The 23,643-nt window shown below is 41.2% G+C and overlaps 2 protein-coding genes across 2 annotated transcripts in view; both read left to right on the plus strand.

The window, feature by feature from the left end:
• Positions 1-1,862: 1,862 nt before the first annotated feature.
• On the plus strand, positions 1,863-23,548 carry LOC119543919 (10 kDa heat shock protein, mitochondrial-like). Its single transcript, XM_037848810.1, has 2 exons — positions 1,863-1,873; positions 17,553-23,548. Exon 2 carries the CDS (start codon positions 22,508-22,510, stop codon positions 22,814-22,816), a length of 309 nt encoding a protein of 102 aa, XP_037704738.1. The 5' UTR covers positions 1,863-1,873; positions 17,553-22,507; the 3' UTR covers positions 22,817-23,548.
• The window catches only part of CAB39 (calcium binding protein 39), a 90,121-nt gene continuing 78,163 nt past the window's right edge, over positions 11,686-23,643 (plus strand). The window contains exon 1 of the mRNA XM_037848808.1: positions 11,686-12,040. The gene's annotated coding sequence lies outside the window, so the exon portion shown is untranslated. The remainder of the gene's footprint in view (positions 12,041-23,643) is intronic.

Here is a 23,643-nt window from a genome sequence, read left to right on the forward strand (position 1 = left end):
TCTCCAGCATGTTCCTTGGGGAGAAGCCAGCGTACAGGTATATACTGCTCCTATGATGCCAACTGAGAAGCACCCAGATGCCAGGTCTTCTGTAGGACATGCTCAGGTCAATGTGAGGCCCAGGAAAATCCAAATGGCCCCATTTACCCATTTCTGATGCCAGAGGCCCCTGAAAAGCTGGACTCTGTAATGGTCTTGGGCCCTTGAAATACTGGTGTTCTAGATGACCTCTTCAAGACAATGAATGTCACCTCCTGTACCAGAGTCCCACTGCCAGCCAGGATAGCTCTGTTCATCAAAGTTGAGTTCTAACTGTACCCCAATTCTGGAGGCCTAATTCAAAGCCTGATGGATGCAAATTCATCTCTCTGCCTCTCATTTTTGTTAAAAAGTCAGCCAGACTCCAGAGAGGTAATACCATGGCTATACCCAGGGCTAATTTTCAGCTAGAATCCATTCTGCTTAGTCAGTACCTAAGTGTCTAGTTCCAGTATTAAATATTTTTAGTATCACCTCTGGCTATACAGTATACAGTCAGCATGACTCCCTACCTAGTCTCTGATGAGTTTTCCGCTTATGACCCAGAACATACTTTCTGCCATAAGAACAGATTCTCAAGCACCATGAAATGCCTCCCGAGTACCAGACACTGTGCTAGGCCAAGGGACACAGTAAAAAATAACCAAGGGTCCTGGGAATTCTCAGGGACTCCCTGGTTATCACTAGCCCCTGGGACCTCACTACAGCCCTCTGTGCTTCTCCAAGGGGAATCCAATGCCTGACACATCAGAGAAAAACATGCCATGGATACCAAGAGTGCTCGGGCAACAAGAGAGACAATTGTAGAACAGAGACCTCATCTTGGTCTTGTTGTCCTTCTTATAATATGCCCTTCCTGAAACTGGTAAGTCCACTTTCTGATCCCTTAAAGTTGCAGAGATGGTGAATCCCATCACATGCTGCCTTCAAACAAGGCTCCCCCTTGGCCTTTATACTGGTCACCGGGCTAGCTCCCCAGGGCTGAACTGCACCTGCTTTGGTCTAGCCTATCGTCCGCCCAGTGCCTGTCCAGGCTGAGATCTCAGCTGCCTTGATATTATCTCCTCTTTCCTTGAAAGGTATAACTCCATGTGCTTTGACACCATCCCAGCTCAGAAGCACCTTAGACTGATTCCTTTTAGCAGCACTCAAGATAGGATGTAGGGGTTTCCCTTCCAAAACTCTACCTCCACCTGAGGTATCTAGGACCACACCTTCCTTCTCTGAGTTGTGTCCTACAGTGAGTTGCTAAAAGGGTGGTTGTCCATTGGGTCAGATCACAAGAGGACTGAAAAGAGCCTCAAGGCACAATGGTTGTCACTCCAGCAGGGAAGTCACAGGTCCTCACCGGATGCTGTGAAAGACAAAATTCACCAGATAAATTAAGGAGATGATTTTATTCAGGCTATTACAATAAGGAGAACATTTATGAGGAACATCTCAAAGAAAAGGAAGGGGACCTGGAGTTCTATAGAGGCAGGCAAACAAGGGAGTCATCCTCCAGTCTTAAGGAAGTCATGAGGAAGGAGGGAGATGGATCTTATCTTGGAATAGGTGAGGATAGTGTAGTCTTTTGCGGTTAGCTGGTTAGCTGTTTAGAAATACAAAAGGGTGGGGGCACTTCTTAATCTTCACTGCTGTCGGAGAGCACAGGGCTGAGACCAAGTTCAACACAGTCAGTCCGCCTTTTGTTCAAGACAAGAGTCATCACCACTGCACAACTCAAGGGCCAACCTAAACCTCCTGTGCAGGACAAACCAGGGTCTAAGAGTCTCTCAAGGGTTCTCTATGGGGTTGTTCCTATAAAACCAGATGAACCATCTGTTCAGACGTGGTGGCAAAGTCACTTGTTTTAGGGGCTTGGAGACTGGGCAACTTAAATGAGTGATGCCTAAAATGAAAGAAGAGAAATAATAATATAAAAGGCTGTAGTAAAGTAGAGAGCCAAAAGTTGAGCCCTGAGGGTAACTAGGGACTCCCAAGAGGTTAGGGGAGGAAAATCATTCAGTTTTGCAGCATCTGCTCCTTGTTTCTTGAAGCTGAGATGGAGGTGCTCGTGGGATGTTGTCTACCGACTTGGTTACCTCTAAGAGAAGGGCATGCATGACGCCAGCGATTTGCTGGACTTCCTTAGTGGTCCAGCCAGTGGCTTGACCGGAGAGATTTCTGGCCCATTCATGGTCTGCTGCAGTGGTTTGTAGCAAGTCACCAGGAAATGGCCAGCTGCAAGGCAGCCTAGAGTCCTGATAGGGAGCTGAGCAGTTAAGTTTTAGTTCTTGGTGATGCCTTTTCAGGCAGGAGGAAAAAATTTTGAAAAGTTAGTTTGGAAGATTGTAGTCAATCCTCCAAACTAACTAGAAGAATTGAAACTTTGGTAAGGAGTGACAATTCGGACAAGGTAACAGAATGCAGTCCAATTTAAAGGTTGGTGTCAAAACTGGTTTTCCTGAGATGGGAGAGGAGTGAAGTTAATCTCCAACAGACAAGACGGAGTTTGCACATTCACCAGTTACATGCAGTCTTACAAAGAGGTGCTCAAAGCAATGAGCAGGGTAGGTAGCTAGAGTCTGGTAACCTGGAAGAGTGTGCTACTATTTCCCACTGACACACAAAATTTCTCTCCACAGTCACCTCCCTTTTGATCAAAGATAACCTCAAAGAAAGGTTATTCTTGATCACAGAATAAGGTTGTTCTCACTAGACTTGGCCTGCTTATTTACCTAGGTGCAGCAAGAATAATAATTTTCCATACAGTTGTCCTTAAGGCTGGAAGTTTTCATAAGGAATTTCAGATTGGATGTGTAAAAGTCTCTTGGGGCTGGGAAGTCAAAATCAAGAACTCACCATCAAATTCACCAACAGACCTATAAACTTGAACTAATTCTTTTCTTCTCAGGGTCCCCAAAATATCCTAATGTTCACGGGCCTGCCAGGAAGTGACTTTCCTTGTTCACCATAAAGTTGTGTACCTGTCAGCCACATACAAGGCCAGTTTTTCCAAGATGGTTTTGTAAACATTGGCTCCAAAAAGACAACCTTAGTTCTTTAAAAGTGTCTGGTCATATCTGATTCAATGAGCATCATTTTCATATATGGCACTCCAGGAAAAGCCTTGGTTGCATAACCAATGTTTGCAATTATAACCTGTTAATAAGGAAGATAGAGACTTGTTAACATATATTGTCATGAAATATATATATATATAATTATATTGCCATGAAATAAAGAATACTCAGTAAGAATTTTCAAATTTTGGAGGAGACAGGCAGAGAGAATAAGATATTTACAAATGGTTCATTTCTGGTTACCAAAGCATAGTCTACTGAATTGTTATGGATGATAGATGGCTTACAATAAAAGAAAAAGGGGTCCCTTATATATCCAGAAAATAGAACACTAAAACAGAATCAACAGTATTTCAAACAAAACCTACAATCATTTCTCATCAGTTCACTCAGTTCTATGTAATTAATTCTTGTTCCACTGGATCTTGGGTTGACAGTCTCATGAACTAATCTGTGTCTCAACTAAGGTTCTAGAAATATGGTCTCAAAGTTGTTTTAACACAGCCATCAGAAACCTGTACCCAAAAGTACCTGGCCTAGTCCTTTTCTAAGGGGCTCTGAGACAGTCCTTTTTTGTTGAAGACAAACCCCCTGGACTGTAGCTGATTGCAACTGCTCTTAGGGAAGCATCAGAGTACAACAAAAATTATCTAGTTGACAAAAGACTTAAAATGGCTGTGGGTAAGTTCGCTATTGACAGTTTTCAAAAGGGAAGATCTGGTGGGAGTCCATAACAAGAATAGTACAACTAACAAATGAAATTTGGTTGTTTCTGTGGCATGAAAACCAAAAAATGTCAATCCAAAAAAAATTTTAGACAAAATATTTATAAACATAACAAATAATCCCATTTTCAAAGAAGAGTGGATATTATATACAGTTATAAAAATGGATAAACATAACCTTTGAGAGAAAAATCTTCAGATATAATGTATAGTAATCCTGATATAATATACTATGAATATACTAAGCGTATAGTTAGAACATACTAAGAATGTATCAAGACTATCAACTAAATAGATGCTGTAAGTCTGGAATAGGTCCTAACCATCTGTATATTAATAAAGCTCCAGAGGTAGGTAATGTGATTCCCCACTTAGAAACCACTGACCTAGTAGATGCCAAATTCACATTAAAGAAGTTGTGACCAAGTTAACATTTTAAAAATAACTGAAATTTTTTGGTACTGATAATACTATACTGCAGTTGTTTAATGTCAGGCAAAGTAGCATGAAGGGAAGTCAGCATGGGAATTGACATATCCTTAGGAATGTCCCATATGAATATAATTTCTGAAATATCTAATATTACTTACCTATACAAATGTAACCTTGAGAAGGCTGTATTAGCTAAGGTTCTCTAGGAAAACAGAACCAACAGGAGAGATCTATAAATATGAGATTTTATAAAAGTGTCTCACACAACTGTGGGGATGCACAAGTCCAAATTCCGTAGAGAAGGATGCTTGAGTCCAAATTCCATAGGGCAGGCAGCAAGCTGGCAATTCTGATGAAGGTCTTTGATGAACTCCCCAGGAGAGGCTGGCTGGCCAAAGAAGAAATGAAAATTCTCTCTCCTCTCCCTTAAGTCTTCAATTGATTGAATCAAATCAAGCTGATTGAATTATCTCATTGTGGAAGACACACCCTTCATTGACATAATCAGCCAGTGATATAATCAATTGACTAATGATTTAATAAACCATTCTTCTGGTTTATTAACCAGCCACAAATGTTCTTGCAGTAATGGTTACACTGGTGTTTGCTTGACGAGACACCTAGGCACCATCACCTGGCCAAGTTGACACATGAACCTAACCATAACAAAGGCTAAGCATCTCTTCTGCTTTGTCAACTGTTCCCATGCTGCTCATCAATAGTAACATCGCATAAACCCAATTATTTCTAGCATCTCTCTTTTTACAAAATGAAAGGACAAATTCTTTGTGATGTGTCCAGGACCCTCTGGGAAATCTCAAAGACAAATTTAGGAGCAAAAGATATCATTTGGGGTTCAACTGGGAGAAGGCAAAATATTAAATGTTGTCAGGAGATTTGAATACTTGTATAAGGTAGGATCATGAGCTACTGAGAAACCATACTACCCATTTAATGAAAGTAACAACAAAAGATTTTAAATATAAACATAGGGGGCAACATGATTATAAAGAATCTTAGCTCTTTCTTAAGTGAAACACCTTGCTCTTTTCAAATAATCAAGGATGTAGTAAATTCAACATAAACCATAGAAGGTTATTATGGTAAAACACAGAAACTTTGTTATCTGGCAGACTACATGGATGATACAGAATAACCTATACAACCTTGTAATCATTTCCTATTGCTGCTTCAACAAATTACTACAAATTTAATGGCTTAAAACAGTACATATTTATTATCTTATAGTTCTGAAGATGAGAAGTCTTACAGAGCTATAGTTAAGGTATTAACAAGGCCAGTTCCTTCTGGAGGCTTTAGGAAAGAGTGCATTTCCTTTCCTTTTCTAGCTTCTAGGGGCTACCTGTATTCCTTGGTTCACAGCCCCATCCTCCATCTCCAAAGTCAGCAGCACATTGTCTTCCAATCTATCTGTTTCCAGTTCTGTCATCACATCACCTTTTTCTCACTCTGACCCTCCTGTCTCCCTCTTATGCGGACCCTGTGATCCCATTGGGTCCACCTGAACGGTCCAGCATAATCTCCCCATCTGCAGGTCCTTAACTGAATCACACCTGCATAGTTCCTTTGCCATGGAAGGTACCATGTTCACAGGTTCTGGGGATTAAGATGTGGAAATTTTGGGGGATCATTGTTCAGCTCACCACAAACCTATTTATTAAGAATAGATCAATAATTTTCTCATTTTAACAGAGAAAAAAAAACCAAATTCTAGGTTTTCATGAGTAATTTTGATACTAAAGCTCTTTTGGAAATCTTATAAATAAATCCATTAAATCTTAGTCAGTTGTGACCACAACAAATAAAATTCCCTTTCTAAGAACCTTCCATAACCTTCTATATCCATTCAGGTTTTGTCCAGCACTTTCCTCTTTCTCATTCTGGAATAAAGAGTCATTTTACTTTAGGACAAAATTACTCTTTTCTCCTTAACAAAACACATCCTGCATATCTCAGCTCCCAGGAACTCCCCCTCTATCTCACTCAGCTATCCTTTCCTTGGACTTCTGTTCTCTTTTTTCTCTGCTATTACAAGAAAGAAGGGCCCTATCCTCCTTCTTAAATTTAATTCCATCTCCTATGCTCCTAGGGTAACTTCTCCCTCCTCAGAGATTCCTGAGCATCTGTGAGCCCTTCAATTTACATTTACATTCAACCTCTTCCCATCAATATTTAAACATGCTCAAGTCTCATCCATCTTCCAGATCCTCTCCTGGCAAGATTGTCCTCTCCAGCTCTGGCTCCTCATTTCCCTGCCTTGAAGCACTGCCTCATTATTTCCACTTCCATTTCTTCCGTTCACATCTTAAAACCACTGCCATCTGGCTGCTTCTTCACCACGGATACGGCTCTCTCCGAGGTCACCAAGGTCACCTTTGTTGCCACATCCAACAGATACTCTTCAGCCCTTGTATGAGTTGACCGCGCTGCAGCACTGGACTCTTGATAGTTCTTTCTCTTGAAATGTGCTTTTGGGACATACCACTCTCTTGGTTTTCCTCCCACCTTCTGACTGTTCCTCGATGGTATTTCGACAGTGCCTGTCTAGGTAAATAGCCCTACTCTCCTCCCAGTCGTCCATGTCAAAAGCTGGGCTTTCATCCTGTCTCCTCATTTTTCCTTATCATCTATATCCATCAAATCTCCAAGTTTGACTTTGTAAATGTTTTATTCCTAACCGATTAGCTTTTTTCCATGCTCATTGCCACAATCCTAGCTCAGGCTTCCATTATCCATTGCTAAAGTGAGGATTGCCTCCTAACTGGTCTCACAGCTTTGGACCTGGCCTTCCTCCCATTCATAGTGCACACCAGGCTCAAAGTGGTAGTTCTAAATCTAACATACATATGTAAGCTTGCCACTCGATGGCTTAGAGGTGCCAATGTCCACTGCACCCAACCCACACCCACTACCCTCCTTAAGAGGGGTGACATGGTTCTTTACGATTGGACCTTTGATTAGTTCTCCAACCTTTCCTGGTGCCAGTCCCCTTCCTCAAACCCCAAGTTCCCTATATCCAACCACTCATATGGAACTTCCAAATTCATCAGGCTTTCCTAATTTGGGTGCTATTTGCAACCCACACCCCTTTTCCAGTATTCAACTGGCTACATTCCATTCAAGCTTCATGTCTCTTGCTCTTCTGTAATTGGTTATTTATTTGCGTGTCTTTACTGGACTACAAGCTCCCTGAGGGTGGGACCATGTTTAATGTCTCATTCCCACTGTTTGTGCTCAGTAATTATCTGTGCTCAATAAGTGTTTGTTGCATAAACAAAGTTTCAATGTGATTTAGAGCAGGTTGGGTGGGTAAGAGGGTGTGGAAAGGATGGGTAGATGAGAGTGGTAGTTAAACAGGGGGTTACAGAGTTCACACTTCAAAGGCAGATTAGTCTGGTGACTACAGTGTGGGGCTGAACAAGTGGTTGTTGAAATGGAGGGAAACTGAAGGTCACTGGGCCAATGTGTTGGATGAGTGACACTTACGTTGCTCAGAAGTCAGGGGCAGGATGGGGCGGGGAGGGAAGCTGTGAGTCAGGCTCCAAAGTTCTTTCACAGATGGTCTGATTAAGACAGGGAGGAGCTTCCATCCTATGACCTGGCTTCAAAGGAGGAGAGTGTGGGAAATGAAAGTGATAGAACCCTTATGCAGTCCAACTCAAGAGGAGTGATGACCCTGAGCGCCATGGACACTGGAGAACCTAGGGCCTCCGTTTAAGATGAAGACATAGAGGAATATTTCAGAAAGAAGTTATGCCTACAAAAAAAGTTATTATTAATAGAAAGGGCTTTCCAGAGAGCCCCATAGAAGGGTTGAGAAGGTGGCTCCCCAGTGTAAATCCAAGTGGTAAGATGATATAGTTCCTTCCAGTTTGGTTTCAGAATTTGTTACAAACCCCTGCTCCAGAAATTTCTACTGTCTTGCTGCTACAATCCTCAGCTGCAGTGGACTTATCCCCATTAGGAGATTAATCTGGAATCATACTCCGATCCATAGGGCAAAGGAATCAAGGTTCTGTGTATGGGAGTTGGCCTTCGTCCCATTCATAGTTCATATCAGGCTTAGAGTGGTATGAACTCTGAGCATTACTTTATTCAGTGGGAAATTGGGTCATGACTTGTTTTTGCGGAACACAAGTACCACAAAGACCTCTTCAGGACTGCAGGTTAAAGGACTCTACTCTTTTTAAAGAAAAGCTGTGGGATAAAGTCTTAATGGAATAAAGTTTCAAAATTAGATATCACTTGCAGTACATCCGCTCAAGGTTGCTGGGTGCCTCCTTTTCACCTTTAGTAGAGAGAAGCAGGGAGACAGATGCAGTAACCGGCAGCCCCCCAGATCCCCACCCTGCTCAGAGCTTTTCGTCACCTGCTTTCTCTTGAGCCTAGACAGCCCAGCCAGACAAGCCCTGAGACTCTGGTTTTTCTAATAGTTGCCTAATATACTTGAGATACATTGTGCTTAGTTGGGGTGGACTTCTATTTTAATATGCTGATATCTTACTTATATTTCATGATATTTCTCTATTTAGGTATATTTGGGATCAAAATTATTCTAGCTTGGATGCATTGCATGGTATGTGAACAAAACTGCTTAAAAAAAAAAAAGATTATGCTACTGTTATTTTCTCTGTGCTCCCTTTATTGAGTATTTGATATCCTGGCAAGAATAAGAATAATCAGCATCACCTGAGGGCTTGTTAGAAATGCCCCATCCCAGGCCCAGAGAATCAACATCTGCATTTTAACAAGATCCCCTGGTGATGCATATGCATATTATAGTTTGAGAAGCTGCCCTATGCCTAGTCATTACTGAAAACTGTTCCTTCCCTAATCTCAGCTTCTGGTGACCTGATCACCAACTGGCACCTCCTTCTTTCTGGCTCACTCCCCCTACTGCACTGGTTCCAGCAATCTTTGACCCCGCAAGAACCTGCATTCCATCGATCCTCCCACATTTACAGTGTCTCTCCCCTACCACTGCCCCATCTGCATTTCTCACTGTCCACCTCACCAGGCTTGGGTTCAACAATCCACCCTCCCCGCACACAACTGTCTAGCAAAAATAACCCCAGTTGATCCGACTGTCCATCTTCTCATCCCCAACCTTCCCAGCAAAATGTGGCTGGTGAAATCCATATAAAAACCCCACGACTGGCCCTTCTTTACACCTTCTCATCTCTCCTCAGACTTCCAACACCTCCTCCCCCTCATGCTCTGAGCTGAGGACCTTGCTTCCTGTTTCAAGCAGAAAACAGAAGGCCTTGGAAGGCTTCTTCCACATGCTCCCAGCACCATGTCTACCTGCCCCCTACCTCTGTGCCCACGCTCTGCCTGCCCTCCTGGTACAGCCGGCACCCAAGGCCAGCCCCCCCACTGAGGCGCTGTGCCGGCTCTTCTCACACTCAAGGACAGCTCTCCAGAAAATGCCTCTCCCCTTACACCCTGCGCACATGTCATCAGATGTTCCCTCACCCCTGAATCATTCTCAGCATTTAAGCACACTGTAATAGCTCCCATCCTGAAAACACATCAAAATCGAACAAAAAAAAAAATCAGTTTTGACCCTTCATTCCCCTCCAGCTACTGCCCTATTTCTCTGCTGCCCTTTAGAGCAAAGCTTCAACACCCAAGAAGCTTGTTCTTTCTGGAGAGCTTTCTAGGTCTCATTCTTTCTGGAGTCTATTCCAGTCAGGCTTTCCCACCCACCTCTCCACTGAAACAGCTTTCACTAGGGTCACTAGTTACCTCCATGGTGCTGAAACCAACGGTCAATTACCAATATCTGGTCAACTGCTGTCACCAGTTGGGCAGGATGGATCCATCCCTCTTCCTTGAACGGCATCCCTGCTCTTCCAGGACACAATGCTCTCCTAGCTATATTCCCACACTGGCTCCTTCTTCTCAGAATTCTCTACTTGTCTTCAACCTGAGCTTTCAATATTGGGGGACTTGGGTTCAATCCTTGGCCTCGCTCCAGAGATTTTATCTACTCTGAGGATTCTTCAAACTATATCTCCAGCCAGGGACTCTCCTCAGACTTCCATGTCCAGTTTCCTCCTCGAATGTGTAATAGGCAGGTCAAACTTAATAGGCCCCCAAATGAATTCCTGAGTCACTCCCTTCACACCTGTTACTGCTTAAGTCTTCCCCATTTCACCAAACTGTATTGGTCCAGTTGCTTGAGACAAAAACCTCAGAAATTGGCAAAATTCCATCAGCTCTACCTTCTAAATGTGTCTAGAATCCGACCACTTCTTTACACTTCCATTATCACCACCCTGGACCCAGCCCCTTCATTTCTTGACTGGATATCTCAACAGCCTTCTAACTGGTCTCCCTGCTTAAACCTTTGGCCCCTTTAGTCTAGTCTTCACATTACAGCCAGGGTGATGCTTTTAAAATGTCAGAACACATCCCTTCCCTGCTCAAACTCCTCCATATAGCTTCCCATCTCATTCAGAGTAAAATAATAATAATAACAAAGTCCTTATTAGTTCTCTATGGCTCCCACTCACTCACGGTACTTGCCTTGCTGGCCTTCACACTGTCCCTCAAACTCACCGAGCACACTCCCGCTCCAGAGCCGGGGTCCCTGCTATTCCCTCTGCCTTCTCATACACTTCTTTCTGGTAGATGCTCCCTGTGGAAGCACAGTCACCCTCTCTCTCCTCCTCCGCCTGTGTTGGTTTTCTCAATAGCACTTAACCCCTCCCAATGATATATACCTGTATTGGTTTATTTGTTGGCTGTTTGTCTCAGACACTATTTGTTTTACTCACTGCCCCACCACCTAGTAGAACAGTCCGTGGCTCACAGCAGGTGCTCAAAAATATTTGTTCACTTATACATTAAAAACTAACAAAACAAACAAAAACGTATGTTTGGCTTTTTTCTGTCAGAGCTTCGCAACGCATTATCTCGTTCATCGGGAACCGCAGATACTAAGTAAGTGGTGGAGCTGGGAGTTAAATCCAGACTGCTGAATCCTAACAGCTTGGAACATTCCATCACTTTCTACCCTCTCTTACAGAGGATACTAAAATGAGAATTCACTGCGCCTTGAATAAGGAAGAATCCGTCTGGCCTTTAGCAGAAATAAAGCTTTGTTAAGAGTTGAGGAAGTGGTAGTTGACAGTGGGGTGTGAGATTCCTCCAGGAAGAGTGCTTAGACAGACAAGAGGGGCTGAGCAGTGGGGAACACCAGCATTTAAGCCGCAGATGAAAGAAGGGGAACCCTACGCCTCTGCTTCTGCTTTTCTCTGCGCCTGCTACGGCCTCGGCCTCCGCGCGCGCCTCTCGCGACGCCCTTAGTCCGCCCCGCCGCCTGGGGGCGCCCGAGACCGAAGGGGGCGTTGCGGCGCCGCGCGACGTCGCGCCCTCCGCGGCTGCGCAGTGAGCACGTCAAAGCCGGGCTCGGGCCGGAGCGGGGAGCGGCGCGGCCTGAAGAGTCTGAGCCCTCAGGTGCCGAGGCGGAGGCGAAGTAGGCGTCAGGCCCCGCAGCCGCAGCCAGAGAGAGCGCAGTAGTGCGGCGGCAGTCGCGGGAATCCCTGGGCCGCCGTCCACCTGCACAGCCGCCGCTGCCGCCGCCTCCGGAGCCGGTCTCCTGGAGAAGGAGCAGGCGGAAGACAACGGAGGGGCCGAGCGCCCAAGCCGCGCCGCGGGGACCGAGCGAGCAGCCGAAGGCGGCGGCGGCCGAGGACGGGGACGGCGACGACGCGGAGGCTGAGAGGGAGCCGCCCGACCCGGCCCAGCCCCGTGAGTGACCCCCGGCCCGGCCCTGCCCTCGGCGCGGACGCCCCTTCTTCCGCCTGCTCTGCCTGGCCGGCCCCGGGCTGCCTCCATTTTCTCGGGTCGCGGCGGCCTCGGAGTCGGCGGGAGCGGCAGGTCCGGCCTGCCGTGTCCGTCCCAAGCCCGAGCCCCTCATGGAGCTTTTCCCTCTTGCCTTCGCCGGCGCGGGGTGCCAGGGCCTGCGGTCCGGGGCCCTGGGAGCCCCGCGTTCTCCTGTCTTCCCTCTCTCGGCTCTCCGGCGTGCGGGAGCCCCGGCCCTAGTCGGGTGGGCAGGAGAGTGGGGGCCGGGCCAACTGTCACTCCCACCGCACAGGGGGCTCCGGGCACCTCGCTCCCTTCCCGTCCGCAGCCTGGCCCCTGGGAAACTTCCTGTTATCGGGAGGCAGATACCATCTTTGTAATCATCATTTCACGAAAATGCCTAACTGGTTTTTAGTTAGGAATTGTGAGGTCGGAGCGTTCCCGACTTCGGTTGAACCATCTTGACTGCCGACTGTGTGTGCAGGCGCCCTATTCGCTCCGCGCCGGAGGGATTCAAAGGTGAAACCAGCCTCGCAGTCCCCTCCCTTGTGGAGCTTACGCTCTGGTGTGGGAGATAAGACGAATACACAAATAACCCTGATACAAGGAAGAAGGTGGTAAGTCCTGTGAAAGAACTACAGAGTCCTAGAAATGCACCTAGGGAAGACGGAACCGATCGATCACTTCCGCCTAGAAGAAATCTGAAAGGCTTCCTTGGCGAGGCGGTGCCGAGCAGGGTTTTGAAGGCCCGATGGGATTTAGGAGTGGAATGGTGCAGAAGAGATGGTATGTGGAAGGTTATTCAAGGTAGAGGACCAAGTAAAAAGACATACTCTAGAAATAGAGGATAATTCAGTTTCTTGCCGGGGTCCATGGAGAGGTCAGAGGGCTAGAGAGAGATTTTGGGGCCAGATCCTTGAATCCTGTAGAGGGGCTGTGTGAGTGGCATTCTAAGGAAAACATAGAGCCCATTTCTCAGTGACTCATGAACCCGGAAATGTAGACTAGGGATGTTAAAGACGCGCCTGAGAAAGAAAGGAGGAGGGAGACCCAGTCAGGAGTTGCCATTCTATGCCTTGAATATAATGCAGTTTGAGATCGATTTTGACAGTTTCCTGTATGTTCAAGAAACTCCATGCCCAGGCTAAGCAAAGTACCCTTTGCAAATAAACTTCACTAGACGTCAGACTTTTAAGAAGTAATGGAAAGATGTGTGTAAAGGAAGCTCATCTGCACTTAGGATATTTCTGTTGGTGCATTTACTAAAATGTACAAAAAGTCCTTGCACTGTGTATTAGGTATCTACACTTCAGAATTAGTGCGCGTGAACCTAAACTGCTTCTTTGAGATGGCATTTGTGTAAAATAATCTAAAATATTCTTGGATAGGAATTTGGACATAGAATTTTTTTTGTAGGGGCTACAGTTTTTTTAGTAGATTTTAGTTACAAAAATCTTTATAGGAGAGGCAGAAGTGAAAGTTTTTAGCTCTGTTCTGTGCAGTTTTTTCAGATTACTTAGCAAGTAGTTTAGCAGCTCGATTATATGATCTATAGAAGCACCTTAGAACCTGTGCTGGTTTTCTTATTTGCTGTTTGCTTATGACAGGTGAATGTCAGTTTACGTTTTTCAGTTTAAGAAAAAAACTTTCTGATTATTGAAGTAATACATGATCTTTGTAAAAAGCTTTCATATGCAAGTACTGGAAAATAAAACAAAAATTGCCTTCTGTAATCTCACCACCTAGATTGGGTTACTGTTAACATTTTTGCATATTTCCTGTCCAGTCTTTTTCTGTTTTTTTTTTTTTACATAATGAAATATAGTGCATATATATATATATATATATATATATATATATATGTATGTATGTATAGTTCTTATATTATAATTTTGGTCATTAAATAACTTTACGTAAAAATAGTTTTACTCAAGCAAGGAAGTCGTAAGTGTTTTTTGTTTCTTTTTCCCCCTGATAAAGTAGCATTGTTTACCTCAGGTGAAATGCCGTAGTTATATTTAATAACTGCTACTGAGGATACAACTTTTTTCTAAAGGATTCTTTGAAGTATGTTTATTAATTCCTCTATAAAGTTTGGATCCTTTTGGTTGTTGAATAAAGAAAGTTTTCACTATTTGACAGGATGCATGCTTTCAGGTATGGCACAGAGCACACAGATCTCTATGTGAGTGGAAGAACAAGAAAAAGACACTATTAAAGTATTGCTTTCATACTAATATAATATCTCCCGTATGCTGTGATACAGTTCCCCTTCCCACCCCATGAAAAAAAATAGTTGTTACACTGGGGGCCTCTATATAGGTTAACTACTTTTTGATCATGATGTTACAAAGATTCAAACTAGATGTATTTAGTTTTTTGATTGGTAAAATATCAATATTTACTATGTTTTTAGTAAAATATAGAATTTGAGATGAAATGATTTGCCTTTCTAACAAAAGAGGATTTTTTGTTTCTTGATTTCAAGGCATGTCACTTTAGATCAGCATTTCAGGTTGCAGATTCTTGAATTAAATCAATTCTCCTTGTACTTTGTGTTCTAAACTGTATTAATAAATTCCCTGTTTCTGTTTCTAATGACATATAAAGTGAGATGCTGTTAGACTGTGAATTTTCATAAAGTTAATATAAAAGAATAGCTAAGAAAGTTTAATTTGAGTATGGGGTTTGACTTTATTTGAATCTTTCCTTTTTATTTTTTTGTATGTTGCACATGTGTATAGTTACTACCAAACTTTACTGAGTGCCTTTTTCTAGGAGACTGAATCACTAATCATTTCCATTTTCACCATCTGGTATAAAAATGCACAGATATAAATCCATGTCCCCAGTCAACCCCCACCCCCCCTCCCCCCCAAAAAAAATCCAGTGGTAGGGCAGAATTGAATTTCATTTCATTTCTGGTTACCTTTCTATTGTTACTTCTATTTAAGTCCTATTTTAAAAATCCATTTTCCTCTTTTCCATAGGTCCCTTTAATTAGGAATTTGGTTTTATGGATGTCCTAGAGTATTACAGAAATAGAAATGTCATAGATGGATTAGTGTGGCTATTGTCCAAAGGTTGGTAAAACTGTTGTGTGATAAAATTGTGGGAAAGAAGATCAAATCTGTGTGACCCTCTGGGTTATATTGCCTGTGACTTGTTTTATTACTTAATTATTGAGGTGTAAAGATCATGTATTTGTGTGAATGCAATTCAAGCCAAGTAGCTTAAAAGCTGCATAGCAGTTTAGTTATCCATCAATTTTTTGACTTTTGTTGGAGGAAAGAAGATTGGTATTGGAGCCTTTCTTGATTAAAGAAGGACTTCAACTATATGAGACTTCTTACTTTGTGTGTCTCACCACTCTTAATGACCATCCACCTGGACCTTTGTTACTACCTTTGTCAGGCCAGAGCATGGGGGCAGAGCAGTGGAAGGCAAATATTTCTACAACCAACATTGCTAGAGTAGACCAGGATGGGAAAAAAATAAATGTTCTGCTTCTGTTTCTTAGGCCCTCCAAGGATTATGAGAAGAGTTATTGTGGAACTGGGTGGCAGATGATAGGCCAATGGTGATGAAATGAACGCAACAGCTTGTTGCCATTAGCATTGTGTTTTTGAGATATGTGTGTATGTATGTGTGTGTGGTGTGTGTGTGTAGTCCTCTAAGTGCCATTTCTCTCTTACTGAGCTTCCTAGTCCCACTATGCTTTTAAGTTTTCTCTTGAGATGGAAGATGTGTGAGGATGGCAGAATTGTGGTTTAAAGCAACTGTAATGGTAAGCAATGGCAAGCTGGCAGAGGAAGGGAGAATCGCAAGCAGAATTGCAAGAGGTCAGCTAGATGTGAAGTGGCCCCAAAGAAGGGAGGTAAAGCCTGCCCTCACCATTTCATTTGTGTTGGTAGTGTATAATCCTTAAAAGACTGTGTTAACTTTAGATCTTGATACTTAAACTCAGAATTCAGTGCTTTAAATTGTAGTTTTGTGTTTGCTTATATACATATATCTGTGCATTTTCATAAGCACAGTTGCAAAGACCAAGGAAGTCTAGTTAACTATTATTTAGTTAACCAGTATATAATATATATTCCTTGGCAGCCTTATCCAGCAGATAAATTGTTGAGGAGCATGGAAGTATGATAATGTTAAAACCTTACAACACTTTGGTTACTTTGGTAAAATGTTTGAGAAACAAAATATACATTTTGTAGCTGGATCTTAATTAAGTTGCTACTTTATCACCTTTTCTAATGAACCATAGCTTGCTCTTTAACAGGTTACTGTTAACATGTTAGTCACTGTTCTCTCCCTCCACAGTAGGTTATACATCAGCTGTGTTTCGTCACCAGGAATAAAAAGCATTTAACAGGTTTCTGTTTACATGTGTGTAGTTAAGGCCCACTCTTGGATTTGAACTGTTACTCCTCCATCTATGGGTTCTATAACCTTGGGCAAGTTCCTTAACTTCACTTACCTTAAATTCCTTATGTAAGAGATAGAATAATGATAGACCTTACCTTAAAGGGTTGGTGGAGGAGTAAATGAGTTATTACATCTCAAGTGCTTAGAACATGGCCTGACACATACATACATCAGACATAATACATTTTGTGATGGTGCTGATGCTGGTGATATTCTGTTCCAGGTGGAAGAAACTTTAGGAACAGTTTAATCAGAATGGTTCTTTCTTCAGATGGGAACAATAAGACCCACTCTAACTAGAACTCTTAATTAATTTAATAAACTCACTACCAGACAGTGTTTGCTTTGAGCTATGACAGCTGGAACTTTCTGAAAAGTGAAGTCACTTGCCTAAAGTTGTACAGCTTATTAGTGGCAGGACTGGATCTAGAACTTGGTTTTCTTTGTTTTTTATCTAGTTTGCATGAAAGAAATTAACTTTTTTACTTTATGTAGCAGTGTTTTAGTTTGCCAGGCTGCTATGACAACTGCCACACAATGGGTTGGCTTACAGAACAGGAGTTTTGGAGATCTCACAGTTTTGGAGATCAGAAATCCAAAATCAAGGCATCAGCAAAGCCACCCTTTCTCCCCAGTCTGTAGCTTTCTTGTGCTGGCTTCCCTAGGGTCCCTTGGGTTGCATCTTTTGCCTCTTGTCACATGGTGATGTCCTTGACCTTCTTTTGTGTTTCTCTGATTTCTGGCTTTATGCAAGGCTTCCAGTAAATGGATTAAAGCCCACTGTGATTCAGTTTTGCCTTACCTAAAGAGGAACTTAGAAGATTCTACTTGAAATGAATCTACACCTTCACTAATAATACATCTTCAAAAGTTCCTATTTATAAGTGGGTTCACACCCACAGGAAACTGAATTAAGATTGAGAACATGTCTTTTGAGGGGTACATAATTCAGTCTACTACGTGCAGTAATGCCTGCTTGGAAGCTTTTCACTGGCATTTACAGTGATTGTATTTTACATTATGTAAGTGCTCTTTGGCATGTGATCTATTTTTTTTAAGGGATATGATGTTTAATATACTAATATTCATAATATAACATAGCTGGCAATTTTTTGGGGGGGTGGTTATATGAAGTTAAAAGTTGAAATAGACAAGGATTGAGGGAAATGGACAAAAATCACCAGACGGGGAGGGGGAGAAAATGACCATTTGGATATCATGAAGTGTCAAACAAATCTCTGAAGTAGGTAGTATTATCCCCAATATCATTACAGATTGGAAACCAAATTGAGGGGCTGGTCCAAGGTCAAGCATATGTCACACAGTTGAGCTCGGACTTAAACCCAGGTCTGCCTCATTTCAAAATGTATGTTCCCTGAATAGGATATGACACCCTCATATGAAGTAGTTAATAAAGCTTCCATAAGATCTAGGCTTCTCGCTAACCACTTTTGATTTAGTATTTTAGAATGAAGGTTTATAAAAATAGCTTAATGAGCATTTTAATAGGTTTCCAAATAATAGTAACCACATGTTGTGATACAAAATGAGGGTGTTTATTTAAAATGCTTTAGTTTTATAGAGGTATAATTTGATTAGTGAGTCTGTACTTGTACTTTAGTCCTGTAACAGATAATGTTTGTTTTTCATTTTAGTCTTGGGTACAGATGGTAGGAGGCCTTGTGTTACAGTGGAAGAGACAGAAGCTTTGGAATCAGAAGATCTGGGCAGGCCCTGACTCAATGACTAATCATGTTGTCATTCTGGACAAGTCACTCCACCTCTCTGAGCTTCAGATGCCCCTGTTGTTACACAGGGGGACCAGATGGAGAACTTCACAAGTTTGCTCTTTGCTCTTATTTTTTCAGTGACCCTGTATGTAGGTGTCTGACTTACCTTTTTACCTCTCCTTTTGTTTAGCCCTGATCTTGAAATCAGTTTTCTTCCTGAGACCATATGGCATGTGACCATGCTTTAACATTCTTTTCTCCTGCTTGGTCAGGTGCCTGGTGTTTTTTCACTGTACTGTACTACTTTGCTGAAAGTAATTTGACTAACATCAAAAGGTGGATTTTCAGATTTTCTACTTTAATACTTACGAATAAAAATGGTTAAAAACTAGATGTTCTGTGCTTATAAAGTACAGGCTTAGTAAGTCAAGTTAATGATTAACAAATCCTCAAGTCTCACATCAGTTTCATTGTCAAGTTTTAAGTACTATGTGTTGTAAAGTTCTATGAACTGTTTGTTTTGGGGAAAGGAGAAATATTAACCACAGGCAACAGGAGTAGAAAAGAAAGGAACAAAATGTAGACTCAAATTTGGGATTGTGAAGAACATGCTTAAGTAGCCAGCCTTCTTGTATTCTTTGTCTATAGTTGGTACTAATCGTCTACTTATGTAAAATGGTCTGCTGGCTCAGATCAAAGGGTGGTTTCCAGCCCAGGGCTCTATCACTGAGAAGGGATGAGGGTGATGTTCACCACCCATGAGCATTCCTGACAACTCAAACATCTATTATTAAGTAATTTATTCCACAAGCAGTTTTTATCGTTCCTTATGCTGGGAATATTGTTGTAGATACAGGCCTCAAGGAACTCGCAGTCTAGGTTAATGACTCTTCCCCTTCCAGCCAGTTCATTTACTTCTGGATAACACTGTCTCACACCAATCTTTTGACCCTCCTCTCTCCATTTGCAATATGTATGAGTTGTAAATTTTTCCTATGTTTGTAAGTTTTTTTCTCTTTTTAAACATTTTTATTGTAACATATACAACATAACATTTCCCATTTTAAACACTGTTGACTATACAATTCAGTGATATTAACTACATTTGCAGTGTTGTGCTATCATCACCAAGTGCTTTCTGTTGATTTGTAATATATTTGAATTGTGGATTTTCTTCTACTTGTTTTTCATATGTCATCTTTTCCCTTCTCGGTATGTCATGCTTTCAGAATATAAAACAGCTTTTCTCTAAATAGTCATTAAATAATACAAGTGTGTAATAGTCTAATAAAATTCCTTAGCAGAAATGAAATGCCTAACCCAGATACTTTTTCTCTTTATTTTATTTATCTGTGCTTATTTGAAAGAGTTAAGTACTATAATAGCTGAAGCCTATTAGGGTTTCTCTTCTTTTTCTGTATAAGTCTCACATAAAGCAGAGTTTCCAGATTGTTTTTTATAGAGCACTGGTCTTATTAGAGATAAATGGTTGTTTGGTGGGAGAGGTTCCACAGTCAAATAAGTTTGGAAAACATTGGATTTAATACAGTTAATCAGATTTTTATTTTTGATGGTAGTGGTTTTACTGTTTTCTGCAGAGCTTGTCAGAGTTTTTAATAGTGTGCATTGTGACTGTCCAGGAAGGAAATACAATGTGCAGTATTTCCCAATTTGTCAAGTTTATTTGGTCACAAGAATCCCTGCCCACCCCACCCCCCCACCTCCCCAAGAAATACCAATAAACATCTAGAAGAAGGAGGGTGCTACTGGAATACAGTTTGGGAAATCTTCCTATTTACATACTTATTGGTACAGAATTCAAAGCATTCAGTCTCTGATTGAGATAACTTTTCTTAAATTTGAAATCCAACTAAAGTTGGAATAATTTATTTTCAGTTTTGCTAAGGAAAAGAAAGAACATTTTAGACCAGTGGCTTTTCAAGCCTTTCTATTTAAAAAAAAAAAAAAAAAAATTTGGCTTCAACCTACAGTGAGAAATTACATTTGTGACCAGTAACCCAGCATCTACAGACAGCACTCTCAAAACTGAAAGAGTTTCATGAAACAATAAGTAGGCCTTAACTATGTATGACGCATTCTACTTTATAGTCTATTCTTTTTTTTTTAATGCTTATTATGAACTATTGCAATAATTCACTATGCAATGTGAAAAACACTGAGGTTGCATGAATTTATAAACCCATAAGATGTTAGAATGAGAAAATACAGTATACTGTTTTGTATGTGAGAAGACTAAGTTCAGCGTGGAGAAAGAGAAGGGGCTCCAGCCTCTGAATTCTAGGATTCAGATCCTGGTTGTATGTCCTTGGGCAGGTATTTAATGCCCCCTCTGCCTCAGCTTTCTCATCTATAAAACCATAGAACTTACACATAAGGCAGTTGTGAAGATTCAGTAAGAAATACTTTTATACAGTGAATCTGAAATGTGCTAAGTGCCCTATTCATTTTAGCTTTTTTTTTTCTTTTTAATTACCTTAAGGTTCTCTGTGTTGTGCAATCCCATGGATTTTTAAAAGTTGTATTCTAATAACATATATACAACCTAAAATATCCTCCTTTAATCACATTCAAATATGTAATTCAGTGCTGTTAATTATATTCACAATGTTGTGCTGCCTTTACCACCATCTATTACCACAACTTTTCCATCATGGCAAATTGAGACTCTCTATAATTTAAGCCTTAACTCCCTCCCTACCCTTACTGCAAACTCTTTCTGATGTACCATACATACTTTCAGAAACATTTTAAGACTCTGAATGTGTTGAAGCACCCTGTAAGTGAACCTGCATGCTTTTATCTGTGGCTAGATGTATCACTTGTAGGGGTATCAGCCCCCTAAAATAGTAAGTTTTAAATTCTGAAAAGGCCCTCTTAAAGTTGTTTGGCTTCATAGTTGCAAATGGATTCATAGTTGCTGAGCTTTAGGCTATCTTGCTGTATATTTTTTAAACTAGTCCCTTTTAACACTATCTTAAATTCAGAGTAATCTTTCTTTTTAGTATATAATTAAATACAAATATGTATATATTTGCACCAATGATTAATTTAGAAATCTTATACTTTTAATTCAGTAAAAGGAGGATAAAAGTTGGTATTTCCCTTTTTATTCCCATTTCTGCAGTTTTTAAAAAATCCCTCCATCCTCAGTATTTTATACTGCTATTCGAGATTTAAGAGTCTGATCTAAGAAAAGGGACATTTAGAGGAGATTAACAATGGTGGGGACCAAATCCAATTTGTAGGCTAGTCCCTGTTGCTGTTTACTTTACACATTTATTTTATCTACTGAGGCATGTATGTCTTCTAGTCTTGGGTTAAATGTTTCTTTATTTCTTTCATTGCCCACATGTCCTCACTGTGGCTAGAAGTTGCTGAAAGAAGAGGTTCCAATCAGCATCGTTGACACATTTCAGTATGAAAGTAGCATAAAAATTATCTGTGTAAGCGGAAGGATTGAGGTAAAAAAAAGAGTACATAATCGGTAACATAGCACGTGTATGTTAGCTGCTAGTATATTTTTCTAAGACCTCTTCATATTTAATCCTATAATAACCCTGTTTTCATCCCCATGTTTTCAGATGAGTAAACAGAAAAATAGAAGCTCAGTAGCTTGTCTAGGGTCATAAACCTAGAAGGGGATTCTAGATTTGAAAGCCCAGTCCCAGAGCTTGAGCTCGTAAACTGCCATACTCCACATACTCTCCAGAATGTAGCATCCTGGAATATAGGAACTTTCTGTTACAGAGGCAGATGAGGTCAAGTCTCCTGGTCAGTATGTGTCATATCTCAGGGACTTAAAGAAATTTCATGTTACTGAGTTGCTGTTGGTGATCTTTGAGGAGCTGTGAAGAAAGGGAACAGTGCACGAAGATTGGAGAAGTGAATGTATTGTTTTCCCAAAAAAGGAAAAGGTGGAATCTACAAATCATACAGACTGAACTTGATGTTGATTGCTGGATAAATTCTAGAAGGTGGTAAGTCCTTAGCTAAGTTTTGATTTCTAGAAGCTACAAACTGTTTATTAAATATTTCCTTTACTAATAGGATTCTGTTGAGTAATCTTGGATTAGGATATAGGTAGGAAATGAATATCCGAAGGGATTCATAGTTTGACCCATATTTAAGATTATCTGAGAAATGTTAATGTGTGCAATTTAAATTTTAATATTTTCTAGATACTTGAAAGTCATTTTGGGAGAGCAGAGTATGAGTTACGGCAACTGGAGCCATGTCAGGACAGGCGTTTAGAAAGTTTCTTCCCCTCTTTGACCGAGTGTTGGTTGGAAGGAGTGCAACCGAAGCTGTAACTAAAGGAGGCATTATGCTTCCAGAAAAATCTCAAGGGAAAGTATTGCAAGCAACAGTATTAGCTGTTGGATCTGGAGCTAAAGGAAAGGGTGGACAGATTGAACCAGTTAGCATGAAAGTTGGAGATAAAGTTTTTCTCCCAGAATATGGAGTCTCCAAAGTAGTTCTAGAAGAAAAGGAGTATTTCTTATTTAGAAATAGTGACATTCTTGGGAAGTATACAGAGTGAAATATTCTTGAAATGGCATTATGTGAAGCTGCCCATTCCACTGAAGTTCTGAAATCATCCGTGATGTAAATAATTTCTGTGTCTCTTACAATAAACTGATAATTCAGTGTCTCTAAAATTTAATTTCACTGTACTGATATAAACATTTCCAAATAAAAATATGTAAATTAAGTCATTTTAATCTGGTTTTTACAAGATCATTTTACTTGTGTTCATTTTATTAGAACATAGCTATCTATGTTTTCCCAAGCCATATATGGCAAATTAGTCACAGATACAGTGTCTTGCATACCTGTGCCTTGCTTTCCCAATTAGCTTAGGAGGAACTGGGAACTTTTACCATCTCTCTGCATGTGCACAGAGCAAAATAAATACTTCCTAATTTTATATTGTTAAAATCGTTCATCCGTGCTAAGTTCAGTCATAACCCATCTTTTTACTCAATAGCTAGTCTTGATCTTGTCCCTGAAGTTACATAAAGAGGGAGTGATTAGAAGCTGAGTTAATGGGAAGAGGGCTGGATGCCTAGGAGAGCGCAGTCCTTCCTCAAGAAGCTAAAATGTGCGGGATGGTGATTGGGAGGATAACTTTCCTTTTTTTTTAATTAAGAAAGCTCCCTCTCCCCACTTTTTAAGTTAAATGTTGTAAGAGGAAGACGGGGATGAGTGTGCTTCACGTAGGTTGTATATAGATGTCCCATAGGTGTCTGAAGAGAGCAAAGTTGTCTTTTACAGAGGTTTGTGTGTGTGTGTGTGTGTGTGTGTGTGTGTTTGTGTGTTTTAGTTGAGGGGAGAAAGGAATAGAAAATAAAGGAGCAAGGAGGAACA

The sequence above is a fragment of the Choloepus didactylus genome, chromosome 9 (assembly GCF_015220235.1).
Source record: "Choloepus didactylus isolate mChoDid1 chromosome 9, mChoDid1.pri, whole genome shotgun sequence".
Classification (NCBI taxonomy): Eukaryota; Metazoa; Chordata; class Mammalia; order Pilosa; family Megalonychidae; genus Choloepus; species Choloepus didactylus.